General features: G+C 38.7%; 1 protein-coding gene across 1 annotated transcript in view; it reads left to right on the forward strand.

The window, feature by feature from the left end:
* ERCC4 (ERCC excision repair 4, endonuclease catalytic subunit) overlaps positions 1–22851 on the forward strand; it is a 60837-nt gene that overhangs the window by 25387 nt on the left and 12599 nt on the right. Inside the window, exons 5-8 of the mRNA XM_072419026.1 lie at positions 1950–2157; positions 5153–5333; positions 7826–7945; positions 14508–14618. Of these exons, the coding sequence (XP_072275127.1) occupies positions 1950–2157; positions 5153–5333; positions 7826–7945; positions 14508–14618 (620 nt within the window). The remainder of the gene's footprint in view (positions 1–1949; positions 2158–5152; positions 5334–7825; positions 7946–14507; positions 14619–22851) is intronic.

Here is a 22851-nt window from a genome sequence, read left to right on the forward strand (position 1 = left end):
TATTGGTTTTCAGCTGCGCAATTCAGGAGATGTTAACCTCAATGATGAGGTGATAGCAATTGATTAGTGCACACCTGTGCCCTGTGTGTACCAGTTTGAATCTTTAATGCTTGATTTTTTTGTTTTTATGTAAGTGTTACTTTTTTATGTTTCGTTCTACTCCATCACAAACTTGCTTCATTTATAGTTACATTTGTTGCACTTCTTGTTACTTTTTTCTTTTGGTTGCAACACTGCAAACTCATTCTATCAAGCTGGATATATATTAAGTGGCACTTTCAAGTGTGTGTGTGTGTTTGCTTTGATGGTATGCATTGATGTGATTTTTTTTGTAATCCTCATAATTGTTAGCTTCATCTGTTGCTGCAATGATGTTTGTGCCTGGTTTGTAATGCCAGTTTCTGTAGTTAGAAATGAACTCTTAGAACTCTTAAAAATGAACAGATGTTGTGTTGTTGCTTAACTTAATGCTGATAAATAGTGGAGTGTATGCATTATTTAGGTGTTTACAGAAAACAAATAGTACTAGTATATGAAAGTTCCAGGGCCAAATCCACTTTGTGCCAAACATTTTCTTGCTTTTCCATCCCTTCAGGGTGTTTTTGCAGATTTGAATGGCATTTTAGACGCTAGCCCACTATATATAATTGGCATATGGTCCAAAAAGCCCTCTTTGCCTATTTCTTCTTGTAATTTCTCTTTTCTATGTATATGTACACACATCTAAATGCATACATACATGTTTGGCTTTATGTGCACTCATGTCTATACATACATGAGTGCATATGAAGCAAGTGCATATGAAGCAAAACAAGCAATATACACAAAAAAATACAAAAGTACCTAATGAGGACTGTGCAAAAGTGCAGAGCATTTTTCAACTGATAAAACAGTTCAAGCGCACGTAGCGGGTGCGCCGTGGCGCACAACTATGAGCTACACGCTCTTGAAGTTTGGCGCACAACTATGCGCATCAAACAAATAAGACAATTGTGCTGTTTTTAGCTTTACAAATAATTCAGAGGAAGGAACAGTTTAAAAACAATCACAATTGTCTTTTTAAACTGTGTGTCCTAGGAGATTAGAAAGATCACATAACAAACCCCCAAAAAACAAACAACAACATTTTAGAAACAATTTTATTCAAAAGAAACATTTGCTAAAAGGTCACAATAAAATATAAAAATAAATATTATAATAACTATAGTAATTACAATTATATATACTTATAAGAAGCAAACAAGAACGTGTGTGTGCTTGTGACTTTTGTGGGAAAATCTAGTCCGATGGCAAAGCCGAGCCTTCGCCCGCAAAAAGTCGCGAGAACTTCCCTGAGGCCGGTCCTCCGATCAGGCATCGTACGCATTTAGATAGGCGCCTATGTAGAGGAGCTGAACTCAGTTAACTCTTGACCAACAGGAAAGAAATAAGTGATTTTAAAATATGCTTTTTCTTAGGGCACATAAATGTTTTAAACATTTGAACAGCACAAACATTTTTTTTAGGGCTAAGGGTAATATGTGTGCCATTAAAAAGAATGCTTTTTTTTAGAGGAACAGTGACTTTTTTAATGCAAGCTCGCCAGTGTAAAACTGCTGGGGATGCACAGCTCCGGCAGCAAGCTCATTCAGTTGCTGAATAGTGCGACGGCTTCCGATTTCGGATCGCGAATGCAAATGTGCGAGCGAGCTTCCGATTTTGCTTGATGAATCAGGGCCATTGTGGGATGTCCTAATACAGACAATAGAAAATAGTCAAATAAATGTTAATTTTTGAATCAGAAAATTATTTTTAAAAAAATGCAATGGCTTGCATTAAATGAATGTAATTGAAACGTTTGCAATATAACAATTCTGCTTTTTAGGGACAATATTTTTATTGTGTAGAATTACTTGTAGAATGAACTTTTAGTTGGCCTATGTATTAATGCAACTGATTTTATTTTATAGGTTTCATGTTTCAGTGAATTCATTCCTTGAAAAACACAAACCTGAAGTGGTAGAGCTGCACATCTCTATGACAGCGGCAATGCTTGCCATTCAAGCTTCTATACTAGATATAATGAATGCTTGCCTGATGGAACTGAAACGCTACAATCCTGCCCTAGAGGTGGAAGATCTGAGTTTGGAAAATGCTATTGGAAGGGCCTTTGAAAAGGTATTTATATTGGCTATGGTACTGACATCTTATTGGACGTTGTCAGAGTTGTTTTTTTGCAAGTTGAACTTCACTTTTGTTGAGAAGAAAACAACCCCCTGTGGATGATCTATATATATTGCATGGATTGTTACAAACTTTAGATACAGTTTCTTACCTTTTTTTCTGTCCTGAAGAAAGAGTGTTTTTTTTTTTACCATGTACTTGGCAAACTGATTCCTGAATGGTAACGTCTAAGTCAAAATAACCACCTGGTGTAATGTTAGTGTTTTGACATGAAAAGCTGCAATGTCTGCCTGCCTTTAGAAGTAATTATCTGTTGGACAGCATTGCATCAAATGTAAGATATGTAAAGAACAAAGGAGAGGAAGGTTTTTTGGCAAACAAAAAAGTATTATATTAATTGATACATCTCATATAGCAATACATCAATTATCTGTTCTGGTGAACCACCAATGGAGTTGTCTTCCCGTGTGGTGAAGTTCAGGCCCTAGGGGGCGCTATACATACATCTAACCTTATGCACACAAGAAAATCCATATCTTGTTATACTACAGGAAAACATATCTGTTAATAATAATAGTTTTACCTGACGCGTTCGCCTGGTATTTGCTTCTTTAGGAGTAGCGGCAGTTCTGCGAATTTATACGCATGCAGTTATAATATCTAAGTGTGTAAACATACAGGATATTCTTTAAAAAAATCAATGGTCAAAACAGGTTTTTCATGTAATGAAAAAAGTGATAATATTCTTACAGAATATATAAAAAAAACATACACATCATAACTATCTTTATAAATATTCTAAATTGTAAAAATGACTTGCATGGTCTGTTGTGCAGCCTGGTTCAACTGATGTTTTTATAAGTATAAGAAACGCCTAAACATTTAGGGCCAATATAGCGATGTTTTTGAATAAAAGTAGCTTTCAAACATGTACTCAAGGCAGGTAGGCTCAAGCACCAGAAGATATAGTGGAGAAATGTAAAATACGTATAATTAAAGGGTTGGCACATTGGCCCTTAGGACATCCAGTATACGTAAACTTCAACCACCACTAAGATTCCTACTTTATATTCCAGCATTGCATCAAATGCCTAACTTCCTCATGCAGTCTTCTGAAAAAACTAATCACACATGCAGGAATTTACATTTGTAGGGGCTTTCCGCAATCCCACAAAACATACAGATCATAAACAACTATTTTGGTATTCGTGAGATGTATTTTTTGGGTACATGCATGAAAATGCTAAATTTACAGAAGAAAAACTTATGTTTTAGGTATTTCTATATTCTTAACCCCCCCTAGCGTTCTAAATCTGTCCGCATTACCACGCAAAAAGCGTTACATTTTTCTGCATGGAAATTAATTTTACATTGTAGGCCTATAATTCTTAGGCATAACTCACCGAAATATGTCAAATATTTAAAATATTTAATGAACAAAAATAAAAAATAGTTAAACATGTATTATAACTGTACAGTAGCATATATAATATAATAATATATATATATATATATATATATATATATATATATATATAAATAAAGATTTTTGTATTGGACTCAATACAGCTATTTTGTATTGAATTTAATACAAAATTTTTTTCCCGGCGCTCCTCCTGCCCGCACCGAAGTCACCCAGAAACCCCGATCGTCTCTGCACACACCTGGAGAGGATCAAAGATGTGTCCGGAGGAGCTGCAGGGACCAGCAGGACGCTGGGGGATGATGTTTTAAGCAACCCCCAAGTGTGAATCAGGATTACTGCTTTTTTCTTAGTAAATTCACCCCAAGTCACAATCGGGATTACCGCTAGGGGGGTTAATAAAGCTGATCTCTGATACATTACCTTAATGTAGACTATATGGGACTTTTCCAACAAGTTTGTGTGAGATTTTACCGGCCTCAAATATTTTCATAAATATTTTAAAATGCTTTATCAATTACTAGACATATTTTGCTGTTTTGTCTTTTTTCTTTTGTAGTATTCAGAAAAAAAGTAGTGTACATAGGGTCTTTAAATGTGACAATAAAGTAATCTTATAACTAAAATGGAAACCCTGACTGCAAACCCATAAATTTGTGTGGATTGATCTTTTAGACAGTAAACACAAGGAGGATGTGCTGTCAATCAGAATAAAGGAAAACAATCAAATCACTTAATCCACAATTAATTAGAATCTTGAATCAAATAAATTGCAGATCAATTATATATTGAGTCAAAAACAATAAATTTAGAATCCATGTATATGACCTCCAAGAGTGATTGATTAATATTAATAATAGTCTTAAACATATTCTAATAATTTTAGTTAAATATAAATATTTAAGACATCAAAAACTTATAACAATGAATTTAGATAATGGCTTATTAGTAGCTTAGGATAATAAAGAAAGTTCATGAAAGGTGTCAGTATATAGTGCATACATACTCGCTGTGTTAGAAAGACCACATCACAAGTCTTCCACCTAATAACAGCCACTGCACAAGACTATAACTCCTTAGATAGGAGATGCCAACCAGAGGTGACCACACCATCTCCTGATATACTTAACCTTCGCCGGGACCTGCGGCTCGGCGTTCCATGTGCACCACTGGAAATGACATAACTGGATGTGTGCATGTAACGGCAGGCGGGCATTGATGCCCGAAAGTGGAACGCAAATTGTGTTACAACTCCCGACATCAGAAATGGCCTAAATATGACACCTGCTGGGGAGAGAAATTAACTACCCCACAGTCATTAAAGTGAGTATATCAAAGCAAAAACAAACCTAACATAATAGATAAATAACAATAAAGATAGTAACAATAGATAATATACATTTAAAAAATGTAATTTGTTTTATTTTTTAAGAAAGGATTGAAAAGTGAATGATCGTTTAACCCCGGAAAGAAATTTGCTTTTAATCGATAAATCCACTTTATTTCGTCAATTTAGATTTTTTTTTCTACAAATATAGAAAAAATTATGAACTGTTTCTTTTGTAGACAATTCGGCATTTTCTGGATCCACTATGGCATCAGCTTGGGGCCAAAACCAAGTCATTAGTTCAGGACTTAAAAATTCTCCGGACTCTGCTACAATACCTGGCCCAGTATGACTGTGTGACTTTCCTGAATTTGCTAGAATCCTTGCGAGCAAGTGAAAAAGCATTTGGACAGAATTCAGGTACATTTTGCTTAGTGTATTGTTACTCAAATGTGTTATTTAGCGTTTTCATTTTTTGTATTTATCTTTGTACATAAAATGTGTATCGTTAGGACATTTTAATTGTCCTATAAACTTATAGGACAAATAGGCAAAGGAAGAAATCTCTGCCATGTTTTTTTGCTGTTTGTATCTCCATTTGGAAGGTTTTGTCTCCCTTCTTAACAAAGTTGGCACCTTCACCATGTCAGAAAATTAGAGGAAATCTTCTGAATGGAGAGACAACAGCAAGATCCTGACTATAAATGTAAGCTTTTCCTTGTCCTATCAAACTTTCAATAATGAATAGATGTCTAACATCACTTCTGCACTTCCCCTAATAAAATTCTTTAAAACTCAAATGTACTTCTTATTTATGGGAAATCTGTTCTGAGACTGATTCCTGACCTCCTGAAAATGTCTATTTCCCCATTTGTATTGCTATTCCTTGGGCCTCTAAATACAAACATGTATAAAATAATAAAGATTAAAGATGTTTGAAAAAATTTAATCCAGCTCTGAGTGTCTGGTTTTAAATTGTCAGTGAAGCTTTCCCAAAACAAAACCATTTTTTAACTCTGGCACTGAAATTTATCTGAGTAAGGCTGGAAGTTTAGCATGTATCTGTTTTCCAGTTGAAGTTTTTTCAAACATTTTTATTAGAGGATAACACATGAACAAAAACAGTGTACAATATACATAACATCTCCTCTTTTATGCCCATGTACCATTGTAATTAACATCACAATTAAGGTAAATCACATGGAAAACATAAGTAGAAAAGGAAAATGTCACATGCAGAGTAACATTCACAACATTTGAATATAAAGATCGTTGCCAGAACTCAACAGAGAAGATCTAGGTAATAGGGCTAAGCGTAGATTGGTCATTTGGATTTGCATACACCAGAGGGTCATTGAGAAGTAGCCTTTACGTGTACCAGGATGTCAATTGGAAAGATTGTATTATTCTGTGTTTCGTGAAGGGAAGAGTATCTATAAAGGATTCCCACACTTCAAAAAAAAAAATAAAAATATCTAGGGAGGCTTCAATCCACTCCAATTAAAATACAAATGTAAGCTAATCAAAAAACAGACCAAGGCTAGGAGGGTTGGGGGGACAACCAGTTGTGGAGTATTGCTTTCTTTGCAACCAAGGAAATAATAGTTAGGAGTTTTCTACTTCCCCTTGTAGCCCGGGAGCCCTGCAGGTCTAGAGATCCCAAAAAGGCCCATTCTAGAGTGTAGGGGACATAATTTACAAGAAGATTAAGTGAGTATTGTGCGACCAAGGGCCAGAAATATTTTATCTTTTGGCAGGTCCAGGATAAGCGCAAAAGATCTGCGGCCTGTTCCCCACACTTTGAGCATTGAGAGGAAGAGATAAAAGAATAAAGAGTTATTAATACCCAGGGTGGTGGAATTAATATTAAAGTTGCCAAGCCTAGAGTGTATACTCAACATGTACAGAGAGAAAGAAATAAGAGTGGCTTTTTGAAGACCGTGTTCAAAACAAGGTGTTTTTTTAATTGGTGAAAATTGGACTCCTGACTAGACAAAGTCAGCTTGTGCTATACAGTACATACCTTAATAAAGCATACAGCAAAACACAATATCGTACTTGTGTTTTTTTTTTGTTTTTTTTCCTTATCCCAACGCGTTGTTCAGTGGAGACTAATACTAAACAAAAAACAGAACCATATAAACACAGAGAGAAAGAAATCAATAAAGAAGAAGCCAAAAGCGAAACACGTTGGAATAATGTGTTTTGCTGTATGCTTTGTTTTTCTTATGTTATTTACTGTATAGCACAGGCTGACTTTGTCTAGTCAGGAGTCCAATTTTCACCAATTAAAAAAAACAAAAACAAAAAAAAACCTGGTTTTTAACGTTGCTTTAAAAAAGCCACTCTTCATTTCTTCTTTTTCTTTACCACGCCACCAAATACTAATATCCAATAAAAAAACATTTCTGTTTTTATTACTTAACTAATCTTAGGTAGGGAACCGCCGAGGATTACAAAACTGCATGGCAATGCCTATAGAGCAAAGGTGAATATTTACTTGGAATACTGTAGTAGTAAAGTAACCTGTGGATGGTGAGGTAGAAAATGAAGAATATAGAGAAGAAAAAGTGGGGTAGGTAAAAAAGAGCACGGAAAAGAATGTTTTAATTAAACAGAAAAAAAAACTTTACTTTGCTTGTAGCAGACAATTTTTTCGAGGGGGTCCTTGTGCGCCTAGGCACCATTATTTGACTACATTCTTAAATTTCATTAAATAATGATGTTGCTGTATACAAAAGTTACCAGTCCTCCTAATCTACACATCTTTGTTTTGACCATTTTGGCTTTTTTTATAAACTTTTTTTTTTTTTTTATATGGAATCTAAATGGGATGATTTATGTATTTTAACATAGCTTTTGCAGGCATTGTTTCCAAAATGCTAATAACTTTTTCCAATATTCTATTAAAGGTTGGCTCTTCCTTGACTCCAGCACATCTTTGTTTGTTCATGCTCGCGCAAGGGTCTATAAAGTTGCTGATTCTAAAACCGCTAAAAAGCCAAAGACTGCGGAATCAAATCATAAACAAGGTAAGTGGGAACAAAGTATGCCAGACTTATCCTGATGATTTTATTATTGGCTTTTTTTATACAGTATGCTCAATGAGAGCTTTAGCTTTTAACTTTCTGATGAGCAGGAGGATATATCCCTGTCAAAATAAAAAAGTACTTCTTTATTGAAATCTAACTGTTCTGCCTGTGCTAAGCAGAGACAATAAGCTTAGTTATCACTAAATACATTGTAGCTGGTTTGCCATATTGTTTAAAAAAGCAAAGCGTGCCTTAATTTTCTAATAATGGAAAACAGCAGTGTAATGTAAAAGTAGCAACGTATTATCTTCAGAATAAAAAGCAAAAGTTAGTTTTTGTTTTTTGGCATAATTTTGTTGTTGTTTTTGGAATAGTGTGTTTTATTTTCAATAAATTTTTATAAGATTTTCAAAATTTTTATAACAAAAAAAATCACCGCAAAAAATAGAAAACTTTACATATAGAAGACAATTTGCTGGTTTCAAAAATGTCTTGCCATCGGGCTAAATGGCATTATCTGTTATAAATTCATCATTTACAAATGGCAAAAGTATTGACCGCAAACAATAAATGGCTTATAATAAATGACCATTGTATATAACAGACACACAATGAAAAAACTACATAATCAACAAAAACAACAAATGAGATTGTGATTGACCATCTCTTTATGGACTTTACCATCTACTTACCATCTATTTAGGACTGAGTTGGTTAGCAAAAAAAAACAAGTTCACAGCTGTAACAACCTGCGTCAGATCAGGAGTAGCATGATGATCTAACCAAGGAGACCATATACTAAAAAATTTAGAGATATTATCATTCACTATTGCAGATATACTCCCCAATACCGAAGCCACGGACCACTTCCCCGGTACAGTTCCCAGGCTCGGGGAAGTGGGCGGGCTGTGTCCCTGTACACTAACTGCCCACTCTCCCATTGCAGGCTTAGATCTGCGATGGGAGAGTGGGCGGGGATATGTCATAATGATGTCATTCTGGGGGACCAAAATGGTTGGCGACCACTGCTCTAAAACATTGAGAAAAGCCACCAGTAACAAACCTGACCATTCCATTAGGTGTCATGTACCACCTGAACAGCACTTTATGAGCATTCTCTTGGGCGATAAAATTAGGTGAACATTTAGCTACAGCATGCCATATTTCTTCTGGTTTCTCAAATGTAATGGTGGAATCTAAATCGGCTTCCCCCCTTGCCATGTACAGTGGTTGCCTGTCATTCATTTGAAGCAATATCGCATATAAAGATACCAACCCTGATGAATATGGATTACCCAAACAGCATGATAATTGCTGAGGGGAGTGTCCATGATCTCTAAGTAATTCAAGCAAATCATGTCAAATCTGCATACAATGGTACGTTTCCCTGGAGGGCAAAGACCAATGTTCTTGTAAGTAAGCAAAGGATTTCACTTCTGTAGAGCAGTGTAACTCGTGCACAAAACACACAGGCATAGAAGCCCACCAATGAAATGCAGCTGGGTTGTCATAGGCAGGTTCAAATGAAGGACAGTATAGTATCCCTGTCAGAAGTGTGTGTTTGGACATCAGCCCTGCAGGCAACTAATCTATCCCAAAGTCCCATCACATAGGACAGGGTAGGGTCCTCCACTAATGGTATTTTAGTTGGCGGTAGCCATAGAAAATTGTGCATCAGTACTTAGGAAAGTTTGCCAGCGTACACCTTAGCCAAAATTGGAAAATCTATGCAATGATGTAGTGGCATCATAGGGGCTAATTGAGCTGCCAAAAAATACAGATAAGCCTCCTGACAATTTAGTGTGATATAACACTTTTTCAGAGACCCAAAGTCTGCCGGTATGCCATATAAATTTAAGCACTTTTCTTTGTTCTGCTCCAAGAACCCCCCAGAATGGGAAGGGTTCGAAATAGTAACTTAGGGGGAAAGGACATTTTGATTGCTTAAATTTTACCAAGCCATGACAAACGGAAACTTTTCCATTTAGTATGCAATGTGGAAAGCTCTTTGAATAGCGGCAGATAGTTAACTTGATAAATAGATGACAATTTAGATGAAACCTTGATTCCAAGGTATGGAATAACATCCAGCCATTGGAAGCCAAACTGAGGCCATAGAGCTTCCACAACTGAGGGCGGCAAGGTAACATTCAGTGCTTTAGATTTGTTGTCATTCACAAGCAAGCCTGAAATCTCAGCAAATGAGGACAACAATGAACATAAATTGGGTAATGTTGTTACCGGGTTCGTGAGAAATAACACATCGTCGGCAAAAAGCATGACCTTTTGTTCCATGCCTAAGATCTTGACTCCTGCAACATCGGGGGTTAGCCAGAATGGCCGCTGCTAAGGGCTCAATAGCCAATAATAACAATATGGGTGGGAGTGGGCAGCCCTGCCTCGTACCCCTCAAAATAGGTAACGGGGCTGACTCGAAAACCCAAATACCTATCTGTTGCTGAAGGTGTGAGGCATATAGTGCAGAGATCCAGTTAAGAAATTCATCTCCAAACCCCCACTTCCTGAGAGCATAAAGCATATATTGCAATGATAGCAAGTCAATGGCCTTCTGCATATCTAAAGAAAGAAACCTACATTGTGTAGACTTGTTACGGGCCAAATGCAATAATTGCAGTGCCCTGTGAACATTGTCACCTGCTTGAAGTCTAGGGACAAATCCTACTAGATCACTGTAAATCAAATTACCAAGAAACTGGTTAAGTCTAGCTGCAAAAATTTTGGCCATGATTATAACATCCACATTCAAAAGCGAAATTGGCCTATAATTGTCCCACAAATGAGAATCGGTTGTTGGCTTCGATATCCTGACAATAGATGCGTTCAATGACTTGGGCGTTAAACAGATATTCTGCTTCAAGCAGTTAAAAAGGGAACGTAAGTAGGGCGTAATAACTTCTACCGCTTTACTAAAGAATAAAGGTGAAAAGCCATCAGGCCCTGGTCTTTTACCAGACTTGAGGGATTTGATTGCTGAAATCTCAGATTCTGAGATACCTTTCTGCAGTAGATGTAAATTAGTAGACTGCAAACCAGGTAGGTGAATACCTTCAAAAAATGTCTCAGCCTGTTGACTGTCTAAAGCAGGGGGTGGGGGGTGAAAATAATTCAGACTGTGTAAAGCAGAGGGGAGGGCGAATATTTTTAGACAAACGGGATTGAAATTCTTGTATTATTTCCATTGGGTTGCTAGTAAAGCATTTTGAAGTAGTACATAGCGAAATAGGTATAGTTTTTGGAGCCAGGTTTCACAACCTTTTAGCTAACAATGTGTCAGGTTTGTTACCGCACTGGTAAAACTTTTGCCTAGTCCGTTTCAGTGACATTAAGTGGATTCGGTCAAGCATAAGTTTAATTCAGTGTGAGCCTTGTGTAAAGAAACTCTACTGGCAACAGATGGTTTCAGTTTGTGCAATTGAACTGCTCTAGAATAATCTGCCTCTAGGTGGGATTGAGCTTGAGTAGGTTTTTTTTTTTTTTTTTCCCTAGCTGAGGCCATCGGTAAAAGGTGACCCCTCAGTACTTATTTGTAGGCTTCCCATAACATTACAGGAGAGGACACTGAACCATGATTGATAGAAAAAAAACTCTTTGGAAATACAAACCAACTTATGAACATGTGTCTGGATCTGCTAAAAGGGAATCATTGATCGACCACTGCAGTTATGTTCGCCTTAGGAACTTCAGGTAAAAATGCGTGAAGCTCTCTCCACACTTCCACTAGCCCCATATCTTTAAATTATTCCAAAATAATTCCCCTATCCAAAGCTGGATTTTTGGGAGATTTGGAACACCTATCCAGTTAACTGATGGGACCAAAGTTCGAAGTACCACAGCAAATTAGGGTGCCCTGTGGGGAAGGCCGGAGGGGTATTAGGGGCATAGTAATTTAGAAATGTAGCTTCTGAGTTTTGAATACTACCTTGCAAAATGAGGTAACGTCCTTTAGGATCTGCAACCTGGGACGTGCAAACAAAGGGCAATCCTTCATAAAAGGCAATCATAACACCCTTGTGCTTAGTTGTAGCAGAGGTACAGGAAACCTGAGGATATTTCACATGCATAAACCCAGGGATGGGAAGATACAGAAAAATGTGTTTCCTGTACACATGCTACATCTATACCAGAAGCATGAAAATAGTTTAACACTTTCTTCACTGGCGAATTCAGTCTCTGCACATTCACCTTTAATACCCCAAGAGTCATAGCTTAGCTGGACAAGAGAAAGAGCTGGTAATACCAACCAGCCATCCGTAGCTCCTCAACAAGATCATAATCACGATCACAAAAACACAAAACAAACAAAAAATTAAAAGTAACAAATTAAACAGTCTGAACAAAGAAAAAAGGCCTCCACAAAAAAGGGAAGTACAAAAATTACTCTTGAGATCCGCAAAGGGACATCCAAGACCGAGTGCATCTACACCCTCACTCATCCCAGGAGGGGTCAATGCACTCAATTGGGGGGTCATGTATCAATCAAATGGGCTGTAAATTCTTGTATGCAAAAGCAGTGTTACCGAGTAGGCTAGAGAAAAATATAAAAAATAATTTACCACAAGCCAAAAAAGGGTCATCCAACAAAACTTCAGATATTGATTTCCGCCTGTAAAAAGCGGCGACAAAAAGTGTCACTTTACTAAGTCAAAATCCAGGTCCATGATGGAATAACCAAATTGAAAAATTAGTCCAATAAGAAAAAAGATACAGAGAAAGTATAAACCAGTCCTAAACTTTCGTTCTGGATATTTTGAATTGAAAACCTGACATCCCAGTTGAGCCAGGACTTGAGAGCGGTGTGAAGAACTGCGTTGCGAAGGAATGATGACCATAGAAGAGACAGTGTTGTGTACTTGAGGTGACTTCTGCCCTGAGGGATAAGTAGGCGAATCCGGGGCCTGTAAACCTTGAGCAACTAAGCAAGCATGTCCTTCAGGAGTTACACTTTGATGCATACAGCCTTGCATCTGGAATAAAAGCTTATAAGCTGTATTCCGTACCCTGAAACATCAAACGTGTGGGGCACTGCGTGCTCTTAGCAAAAGCAGATCTTTGGTGGGAAACCAAATGCAAACCATCTTGCATTTTGGGGTCCAGTGAACGATGTGTTCTGTCCATTTCGGGGTGTTGGACTTCAATCTCCAGGGCCAGCTCCTGGAATAAAGCCGTGATATATCCCTGCAAATTAACCACTGACTCAGGTATACCTCTTATTCGAAGATTGCTCCTTCGTGAGCAGTGTTCACAGTCCTCCAATTGATCTTTAAGTAGCTGAATTTCCTTCTGAGAAACTTCCAGATCTTGATCCAAGCTTTCCAGAACTGTAGTAGCATCATCCATGCATGTTTCAAGCGAAGCAGTGCGGCGACCAGTATCCCTTAAGTCACAACGCATCATCTGGCACCATCTTGGAATGTGAGGCCGACTTGCGGACCGAACCCACCAGTGGCTGTCGATTGACGCTTGGATTTTGAAGTAGGCCCCATCTGCGCCACTCTAGGTGCGTATCAAGGATCTGTGCTAGGTAGTTTGTGGTCCAGTTGCCCGTGGAACATGCTATTTTGGATGCTTTTAGGCATGAAATTGACCGAAGCTGACTCAGGACACGTCCATCTCGTCACGCTGCATGCAAGCCCTTCAGTATAGTGTGTTTTATTGCCAGTTTATTAAAGTTAAAAAACAAATTTGTAGATTGCAGAAAAACAAAATGTAATAATAGGAAAGATAACCTTAAGATTAGCCTTAAACCTGAACCTGAGTTTAACACATAGTAATAGATATTAACGTTTACCATTAGACTGCATTTACACTGCATTGGCTGTAAAAACCACAATGCCAATCTTGTTGGGGCATTGCTCTATCCATTATGAACAGATGTGATTGGTAATGTTACACAGTAGGTTAAGTTGAAAAGACATAAGTCCATCAAGTTCAACCACTAGGGAAATAATTATATATCCCAAATAAAAAAACCCAATAAGACATAGTTGGTCCAGAGGAAGGCAAAAAACCCTTGGTACAATTTGCTTCAATAGGAAAAAAATTCCTTCCTGATCCCATGAGACAATCGGATGTTCCCTGGATCAACAGTCTGTTATCTTTACTTTAAATCCTTAATACCCAGTTCTATTCTGTGCTTCTAGAAAAACATCCAGCTTTTTAGAAGCAATCTACAGTAGTTGCAGAAACTACTTTCTGAGGGAGCCGATTCCACATTTTTACAGACCTTACAGTGAAGAATGTGTAACAGGGAAAGCAATACATTGCAGCTGGCTACCACAGTTGCCTCCTAAGTTTTGCTCACTGCACCCTAGTTGTTTACAGTGTTAGAAATGACTTTAATGTCTATACCTGAAATAGAAATTTATTTCAGAAGGGCCACAAGATGTGAACTTGATCTAAAGACAAAAAAGATGCATTTGTCCACGTTTTAGATTTCTTAATGCATTTTCAGCTTTAAAGTAGAGAGTGAGATATGCAGTTTTGATGGTCTTTTCATATTGTTATTTGCTGTTTTTTATATACAATTTCTCTTTATTTACAGATGGAAAGAATGAACTCATTCTGGAAAGCAACCCCAAATGGGAAGCTCTTAGTGAAGTCCTGAAAGAGATTGAAATAGAGAACAAGAAGAGTGATGCCCTGGGAGGCCCAGGTCAGTTTGTTTTAATAGGATTAAATTCAAGCACCAAAGTTCAGCCTGGTGCTGCTAAATCATGTCTTATCATGCTTGACTGCCTGCTAAAGCCATCAAAGCATCTGTGCTGCCAAGGAGGTATTGAACTCTGAGAAATACGTAATCTGCAATTTTTTTTTCTGGTTGGTGCAGAATAGGTATTGAAGAATTTATAGGTGTGTGTACTGTGTAACTTGTCGCAAAAAAAAGATCTTTTTATTTATTATTCCATGAAATTATCAAATTGTTCAGCAATGCAAAGGGAAGACAATAAGAGCTGCTATGCACAGGTAGATATTAACCCGTGTGACCCGATTTTCGAGTTTGATAGGATGACCAAACTAAAATTCATTGCATCTGAAGGGGAAAGTGGCACAAACTAATTATGAAATGCTTCCCCCCCCCATCAGAAACGGTATTTATTTTACAGTGCTATGTGATATGTTGGTGCTATAAAAATACTGTAGTAATAATAATTGTGAAAGTACACGTGCACTGTGTGCATAAATAAATCTTCTACAGCTGTTTCGAGTCTGATTGGAATTATTATTTTAATTACACAGTATTTGTACAGTGCTGCATAATGTGTTGGCACTATATAAAGTCTGTAGTCAAATCACTAACTGTCCCTCAAAGGAGCTCACAATCTAATGTCCCTACCATAGTCATTTGTCACTGTCACAGAAACCCAAGTAAACACGTTGAGAACCTGCAAACTTCATGCACAAAGTGTCCTGGTCAAGATTCGAACATGGGACCCAGCACTGCAAAGGCCAGAGTGCTAACCACTGAGCCACCGTGCTGCCCCGAATTATGATCACTTTTTATTTGTAAAAATTATTGAAGGGTAGAATCCTCTACGTGTGTGTACAGAGTTTTGGGACTTCTGACAGATCGATTACTGATCTGAATATATGTTGATGGGGCACAACATTAACAGATCTAGTCCTGTTCTGGGCTATAAGGGATTTATGCTGGTACCTTATACCACTGAATGTTAGTTTGTTTTAGGGTAAGTGGAAAACCCCAAATACTGGTCAGGAGCAGTAATCTGAGGCTGCTACCATGAGTATAATTTTACTCTTAGGTTTCCCATTTAAAATTCAACGGGGGTAAAAAAGTAATTTGGATTAGAAGTGTTTATAGTTAAACTCCTCAAGCTGATATTGCAGCTTTTTGTCCTTTTCAAGCTTACCAGCTCGACCCAGTTTCTTTAATCATCATAAAGCCAGACAATGGTGCCATGCCTTTCTTTTTGCATTCTCCCACTATGTATGTATGTATGTAATTATTAATATTAATATACAGGATTTATATAGCACCAACATATTATGCAGCGCTGTACATTAAATACGGGTTGCAAATGACAGACGAATACAAACAGTGATACAGGAGGAGAAGACCCTGCCCTGAAGAGCTTACAATATAGTAGGTGGGGGAATTTACACACATTAGGATGGGAGATATGTAGTGATGGGAAGTAATGATGGTTTCAAAACATAGAAGAGGGGTAGGCATGTTTTAAAAAATGGGTTTTGAGTGCTCTTTTAAATGAGCAGAAAGTAGAAGCAAGCCGAATAGGACGAGGAAGACCATTCCAGAGAGTTGGGGCAGCTCTAAAGCAGTCTTGTATCCGTGCATGTGATGAGGTTATGAATGAGTATGGGAATACCAGAGAGGAGGCGTTTACAGTAGTCCAGACGGGAGATGATAAGAGCATGTACAAGGAGTTTGGTGATCTCGGGGGACAGGTAGGGGAAGATTTTGGAGATGTTGCATAGATGAAAGTGACAGGACCTGGAAATGTTCTGAATATGGGGGGGTAAATGAGAGGGCAGAGTCAAAGGTGACACCAAGACAACGTGCCTGAGGGGAGGGACGAATAACAGTGCTGTTAACAGTTGGAAATATGTCAGGGGGAGATTTGGAGTTTGAGGGATGATGATGAGTTCTGTTTTATCCAGGTTGAGTTTCAGGAATCTGTCAGACATCCATGATGAGATGGCTGACAGGCAGCATGAGATTTTATCCAGGACTGAGGGAGACAGGTCAGGGGTGGACAGATAGATCTGAGTGTCATCTGCATACAGATGGTACTATAAGCCAAAAGGTTGGCAGGCCGGGGGTATCGGAAGGTGGCAGGGGGCAACTTTATCCATAGACAAGGAAAGAGAGTGGTTTTACCAGGGTGGCAGCTTCATCTGGGGAGGTGATTTTAGAGAGAGCGAGGGGTAGGGACACAAGGCAGTTTGAGAAAAGGTTGTGGTCAAGGTTACGAATAAGGTTGTGATCAGAAAGGGGAAATGAGTTGTCAAGGAGGGTGAGGTTGCAGAGTTTTGAAAATACTAAGTCTAAAGTGTGTCCGGCGATGTGTGTGGGGCCATTGATGTTTTGTGCGAGTCCAAATGAGGAGGTAACGGAGAGCAGTTTGGCTGAAGAGGGAAGGTTGGGCTCATCCACCACAACAATTAAGTCACCAAAGATGAGGGTGGGCAGGTCATGGAAAAGAATGTGTGGGACCCAAGAGCCAAAGGTATCCAAAAAAATGTGACACTGGACCAGGGGGGCAGTAGAAAATGGCAACAATGAGGGCTAAGGTGTTAAAGAGACGGACAGAGTGGACTTCAAAAGAGGTGAAAATGAGTGAGGGTGGGGTAGGAAGGACTCTTGCCAACAGATCAGGCATTTCATAGACTGCCAGAGAGAGGTGGTAGGGTGAATGGGGATGAGGTTAGGAGAAGGGAATGTCTTACTGAGAGTGTATGGAAGGGGGAGGCTGCGTGGGGGACCAGGGTTGAGTGAGATGTCACCAGAGAGTATCAGTAGAGAAAAAAGGTACAGGAGCACAGACAGAGAAATAAGGAGAGTGAAGGAGCAGAGAGACAATGAGTTATCAGACTGCGGAGGACAGGGAGTAGTGCCAACAAAGAGAGAGCAGGATGAATAATACATTTTTACAGATAATTGGGAACCATAGGCGTACATTAAACAATGTGGCGAACTGAAGTCCATGAGAGGCAGTCCTGTAATATGGGTTGAAGTGAGGCTTTTAAACTTGCTGAGTTCCAGGAGTGGGATGATGATGATTCAGTCAAAAAGATGGTTTGATGAAATACCAGTTCAGAATGGCAGCAGCAGAGGAAGTGTTGGACTCCAGGTGGATAAATCAGTCCAAAGGCAGGAGATTGGAGTAGCAGAGTAAAAAGTATGTCCAAGTCTGTTCCAATTCCTGCTTTTATTCCCTGGATTCATTCCCATTGCACTTATAATTTTGGCACTTAAGATTTGGGCAGGTGACCAGGGTCCCAACGTGACCTTGCCTGTTGTTTAAATAGAAGTGCTTTGGGCGCTAATTATGGATGGACTGATCAGAGTATAAGGAATTTTGGATATCAGTTGAACCTGGAGAGGGGAGGGGTTGGCAGGGCAATAAATATCAATGTGCACTCAGCTTGAACTAAGGGATAGTGAACAGATACATCTATGGGGAGATTAAAGTTGGTGCAATAAATTTATCTACAATGGGAGACGTACCATATACAATCAGATGAGGGTAGCAGGGGGAAACAATTGCATACACAGGGCTGAGATTTGGCATGGGAGACGTACCTGTAGAAGGAGAGATAAATGGAGATTAGTTGCAGGCAGATGAAGAAGGTGAATTTATCAGTGATGTTAGTAGAGGATGGTGGTGATGATGATTATGATGGAATTCCCTGGATTAATTCCCATTGCACTTATAATTTTGGCACTTAAGATTTTGGCACGTGAGCAGGGTCCCAATGTGACCTTGCCTGTTGTTTAAATAGAAGTGCTTTGGGCCCTGATTATGGATGGACATACGTATTCCCAGGATAATTGACAGCCCAGTCCGCGAAGTCATACTCCTCCTCACTCATTAAGGCTTCTAACTCCCCTATTTTGTTTGCTAGACTTCTAGCATTGGTGAAATTTGTCAAATCTTTTTGTTTTTCAGTAAAACTAGTACTGCACAATCCAATGTTTGTAACATTATTATTATTATTTTTTGTAATATTATTATTATTATTATTACTTTAAAGGGGGTAAAATGATAAATATTGGATGATTAACTTCTCTTAAAATTGCGTTATTATTGGAAAGGTTAAATAAATGTGATGTATGTCTGGATTTACTTATTCATATAAAGTAGGTGCAATAAGATTTTTTTGAAGGATCTTAAATGCCCGTCTTTCTTAGGAAATATACAGCGGAAATCGCAAACCAAGCTTGTAGTGATAATTACAGCAGTACACAGTGCACGGTACACAGTTGTTTTGAAAATGGATATCTAGCCAATTCGTCTGTTTATATTGGGACTTCTTGCCTAAAGTGTCAGGACGAAAAAAAAAAAAAAAACGCAAAGCATTCAATCAGATGTAAGCATTCTGGACAATAAAAGATGGAAAGTTAAAGACTATCTCAGATTGACTTTTGTGATCAAGTACAGACAGGCTTTATTTTAGGCCCTTTAATAAATCATTCTGAATGACGTGTGCTTTTCCGGGCTGGTTGCAGTATTTCTGTATCTCACAACATTTAGGTATCATGATTAGAAGACAAATGCTGCCTTCTGGGTTTCTTTTAAACACTGTGCTTTACATCAGTGTTCTCCCCAGAAATTTTTTTCAGCCGGGTGGTAGGAAGCTGTAGCCGGGTGGTAAAAAAGGGGGTGTGGCAAAACACGGCAAATTTACTGCTCCCAGTTGTTTATGCCATGGGTATCCAGTAACCTCCTATTGTTTCAGATTACAGGTCATTGTGACATACATATTAGGAGATATGGAGGTTTGTACACAGAGCTGTGAGGATGCAGAATGACATGGATACTTTATACACACTGGATACATTTCACAGGCAAGAAATCCGAGCTCGTGCTATGAGATGGGGGCAGGGCTGCCTGTGTCCCCTTCACATGAAGGCTGAACTGTGTGCTCACCTCTCATCGGCAGCAATCCTCTGAACGGATAGCACAGAGCAGCTTCACTGAGATCCGTGCATCCGAGGATGAGAGCTGCCCAGAGCTGGGCGGGGTATTCAAATCAGCCGGGCGGAGCAACCGGCTAAAACCCTCTGGGGAGAACTATGCTTTACATATTATTATTTTTTTCTGTTATTTATTATTTTTATCATTTAAATTTTTCTATACGTTCTGTGTAAGTAAGGCTTAAGAGTAGAGACTTGATCAAAGATTGATAAAGTTCCAGTCTCTTGTCAATAATATGGTGCTGTAATTCCTTCCCACAGCTTATTTTCACTATAGCTCGGTAACCGTGGCCATCAGAGTTTCTGACATCCGAATACCGGTAGATAAGCGTAGAGCAGTACTTCTGCTATTACAGCACAACCAAAAACCAATGGAATAATTTTCACTGCACGTCCCACAGTGCAATACAAAAATGGCAAATTCTTTAAATTAACCTATCAGTAGAGTCCAAGGCAAGTTGCAAGTGAAGGGGGCATTACACAATTGGCAGACTTGCTAGACTGCCGAAAAAAAAAATACTTTATGTATTTATGCTAAAAAGGTTTAGCTACATATATTCTGTAAAACATATTTGTGGAAGCCACACTGCCCTGTCAAGGCCCCTCTGTGAAGTGTGGTGTCAAACTGCAATCTATGTGAAAGTCGTTCTTGCATACTATCATATCTGGAACAGGTATTCGTGGAGGCTGCTCATTCCTCCTTAAAGGTGCAGGGACACCCCAAATGTCCAGAAAAGCACAATGGAAGCTGATGACCTGGCATGTCCCCACACTAAACTCATTAGCTTTCAAACTAACGTGCAGCCTTACTTAAGCAAGTACCTAATATTTGCACATACTCCAAGTAGTGGAGAAGGGATCTGGTTGGTTGCCCCATAACTTGCATGGTTATAGCAAATCGGCGATGGTAGTCGCTAACTGCTAATCTGATTGCAACTGACTAAAAAAGATTTGAGCAATGTGAGGGGAGTCAAATAAAAATTGAAAAAGCAGTGAGTGCTTTATTGCATGCAGGAATTTATTAAAATCTCTGAATAACTATTTTTTAGACTAAAAACTTTTGTGTGTGCATAGAGAAGTTTGGACTAAAGCCCAGTGCATAAATAACAATGGGGAAAAAAGAGACTATGGAGACGGACAGGGCACTCACGCCAAATCTTTGTGATAACTCGTCTGTTAATCTACCATCATGCTTGGCCTGTCCATTGGGAGGGAATAAGATATACTTGTTAGTACAATGAGTGTTGTAATCTGGAAAACTAAAATTAAAAACCATGACACATTTGATTAGAATCATTGAAGCTAAAAAAGGTCAAATACACTTGGTATATGGACCTGGCCTAAAAAGCATTCCTGAGAACAGAATTGCACTGAAGTACTGGTATCTTTCGGTGTATTATTTGCACTTCCAGTCAATCTCTGGGAAGCCCCCAGGATCCAAGGTCTGGGCCGTACATAGCACATTTGTCACGCATGAGAGAGACCACTAAGGGGGCATATGGAGGTGGTGCGAGCCCTGAGGAAACAATGGATTAAGCAGCAAGTGTACAGGAACTAGTTCACAGAACTAGGGAGCTAGGCACTAGTAACTTGATACGGAATGGAGAATGGACACAAAATGGAGTCTGAGAGCAAGCTAAAAAGCCAGGGCTGGTAAAGTGGCTACTTCATGATTGGCCAGCGGCATGGACGGAGTCGATAAAGCCTGGAAACAGAGACACACCCAGCATCAGAACTGCCCACATGGGCAGGAGAGAGATGCCCGTGTTTTCGTGAGGAACAGGTAAGTGTGACAACATTGACTCCTGTCAAGGTTAAGCTCCTCTCTCTTCTGCCACTAAGCCTCACTCTTGTTATTCAACTCTAAAATGCCAGACTTAAACATTTTTTTAATACCATTCTTTATTTATACAGTTATATGGATAGGTGACAAACATAATGACTGGTTCTAAGATAATTCAACACAATACTCATGTTACATGAGTCATTGAACCACATTCATAATTATAATGTGCAAGACACTATGCATAGAGCTATACATTTAGTCAAGGCAAGTATCCAAATGGGGAAAACCGCCACATATGTGCCAGTCCAGCTGTAAAAGAGTATGGCATAGCTAACCTACCTGTTCACTGCTGCTAAGATGGTGCTGGCGAAAGCCTGGTAGTCTGCCACCCCTACTATAGCTCAGGTTAAACATAAGATGTTCTGGTGAATGAAAATGCATGATGAGTTTATTGACTGTACAAACCGCTTTCAGAGGGAGTGGTCACCATGGATTAAATATTACATGCCAATGGGGGTGGGACCAAACAAATTTGGCGCTGCAAAATTCCATTACACAAGACCAAACTCATCCAAAGGGGCACCATTGTTAGGATTGCAATGACCTGATTACCTGTCTTACCCCTCCCCCACCCTACTCCTTCCCATGTTTCTTCCCTCCCCTTCTTTTCTCTCTCCCATCACTTTCTATTTTTTCTTTCTTTCTCTTTCTTTTAGTTTTCTTTCTTTTCTTTAGTTCTCTTCGGGGCCAAACCTGCTGGGAAGGGTGGGAGGGGTGCCAAACCTGTTAGGGACATCCGATTAAGGACAATGTCTCCCCCCCATTGACAATGCTCACCTCCATGGACAACTCCACAGATTTAAAACCTAGGAGACATTAAGCTTTTTATTTTTATAGTTGGCTCTATGTCTTTTATACATGAAAACCGATGGACATTAGCTTTGTTACATTTTTGTATTCTTTATATGCCTTAATTTGATAACCATTTGTGTAGAAAGTTGGAATGTAAACTCTTCTCTCTTACTTGTTCGTAATGGCAAATTGGATCCATTTCATTCAGTGTTAACATTTTTTAGTAATAAAAGAAATTTGGAATGGGGCAAATGTTTTTTTTCTGTGTTGTATTTGCATATTTTGGCTTTTAATCCAGGGACATTAACTTTTGTCTTTGTTATGGTTACTAAAAGCCATTTGTCTAAAACAGCTTTGTATCCTTTTTTAGATCATGTTTTTTGTTAAATAAACTTTTCTGTTCACAACATCTGGCACCAAGTCCTGTTTATACAACGTAGTCCTAGCTGGAACTTGACAATTTTAAGCAGTACAAGATCGGATTCCCAGCTTCATCTGGCATGTTTTCACCAGCAGCATTGTGGTATTTGTTTAAATATCTGTAATCCGGCTCCGTCCCAATAAAACAGA

The sequence above is a fragment of the Pyxicephalus adspersus genome, chromosome 7, assembly GCF_032062135.1.
Source record: "Pyxicephalus adspersus chromosome 7, UCB_Pads_2.0, whole genome shotgun sequence".
NCBI classification, from domain to species: domain Eukaryota; kingdom Metazoa; phylum Chordata; class Amphibia; order Anura; family Pyxicephalidae; genus Pyxicephalus; species Pyxicephalus adspersus.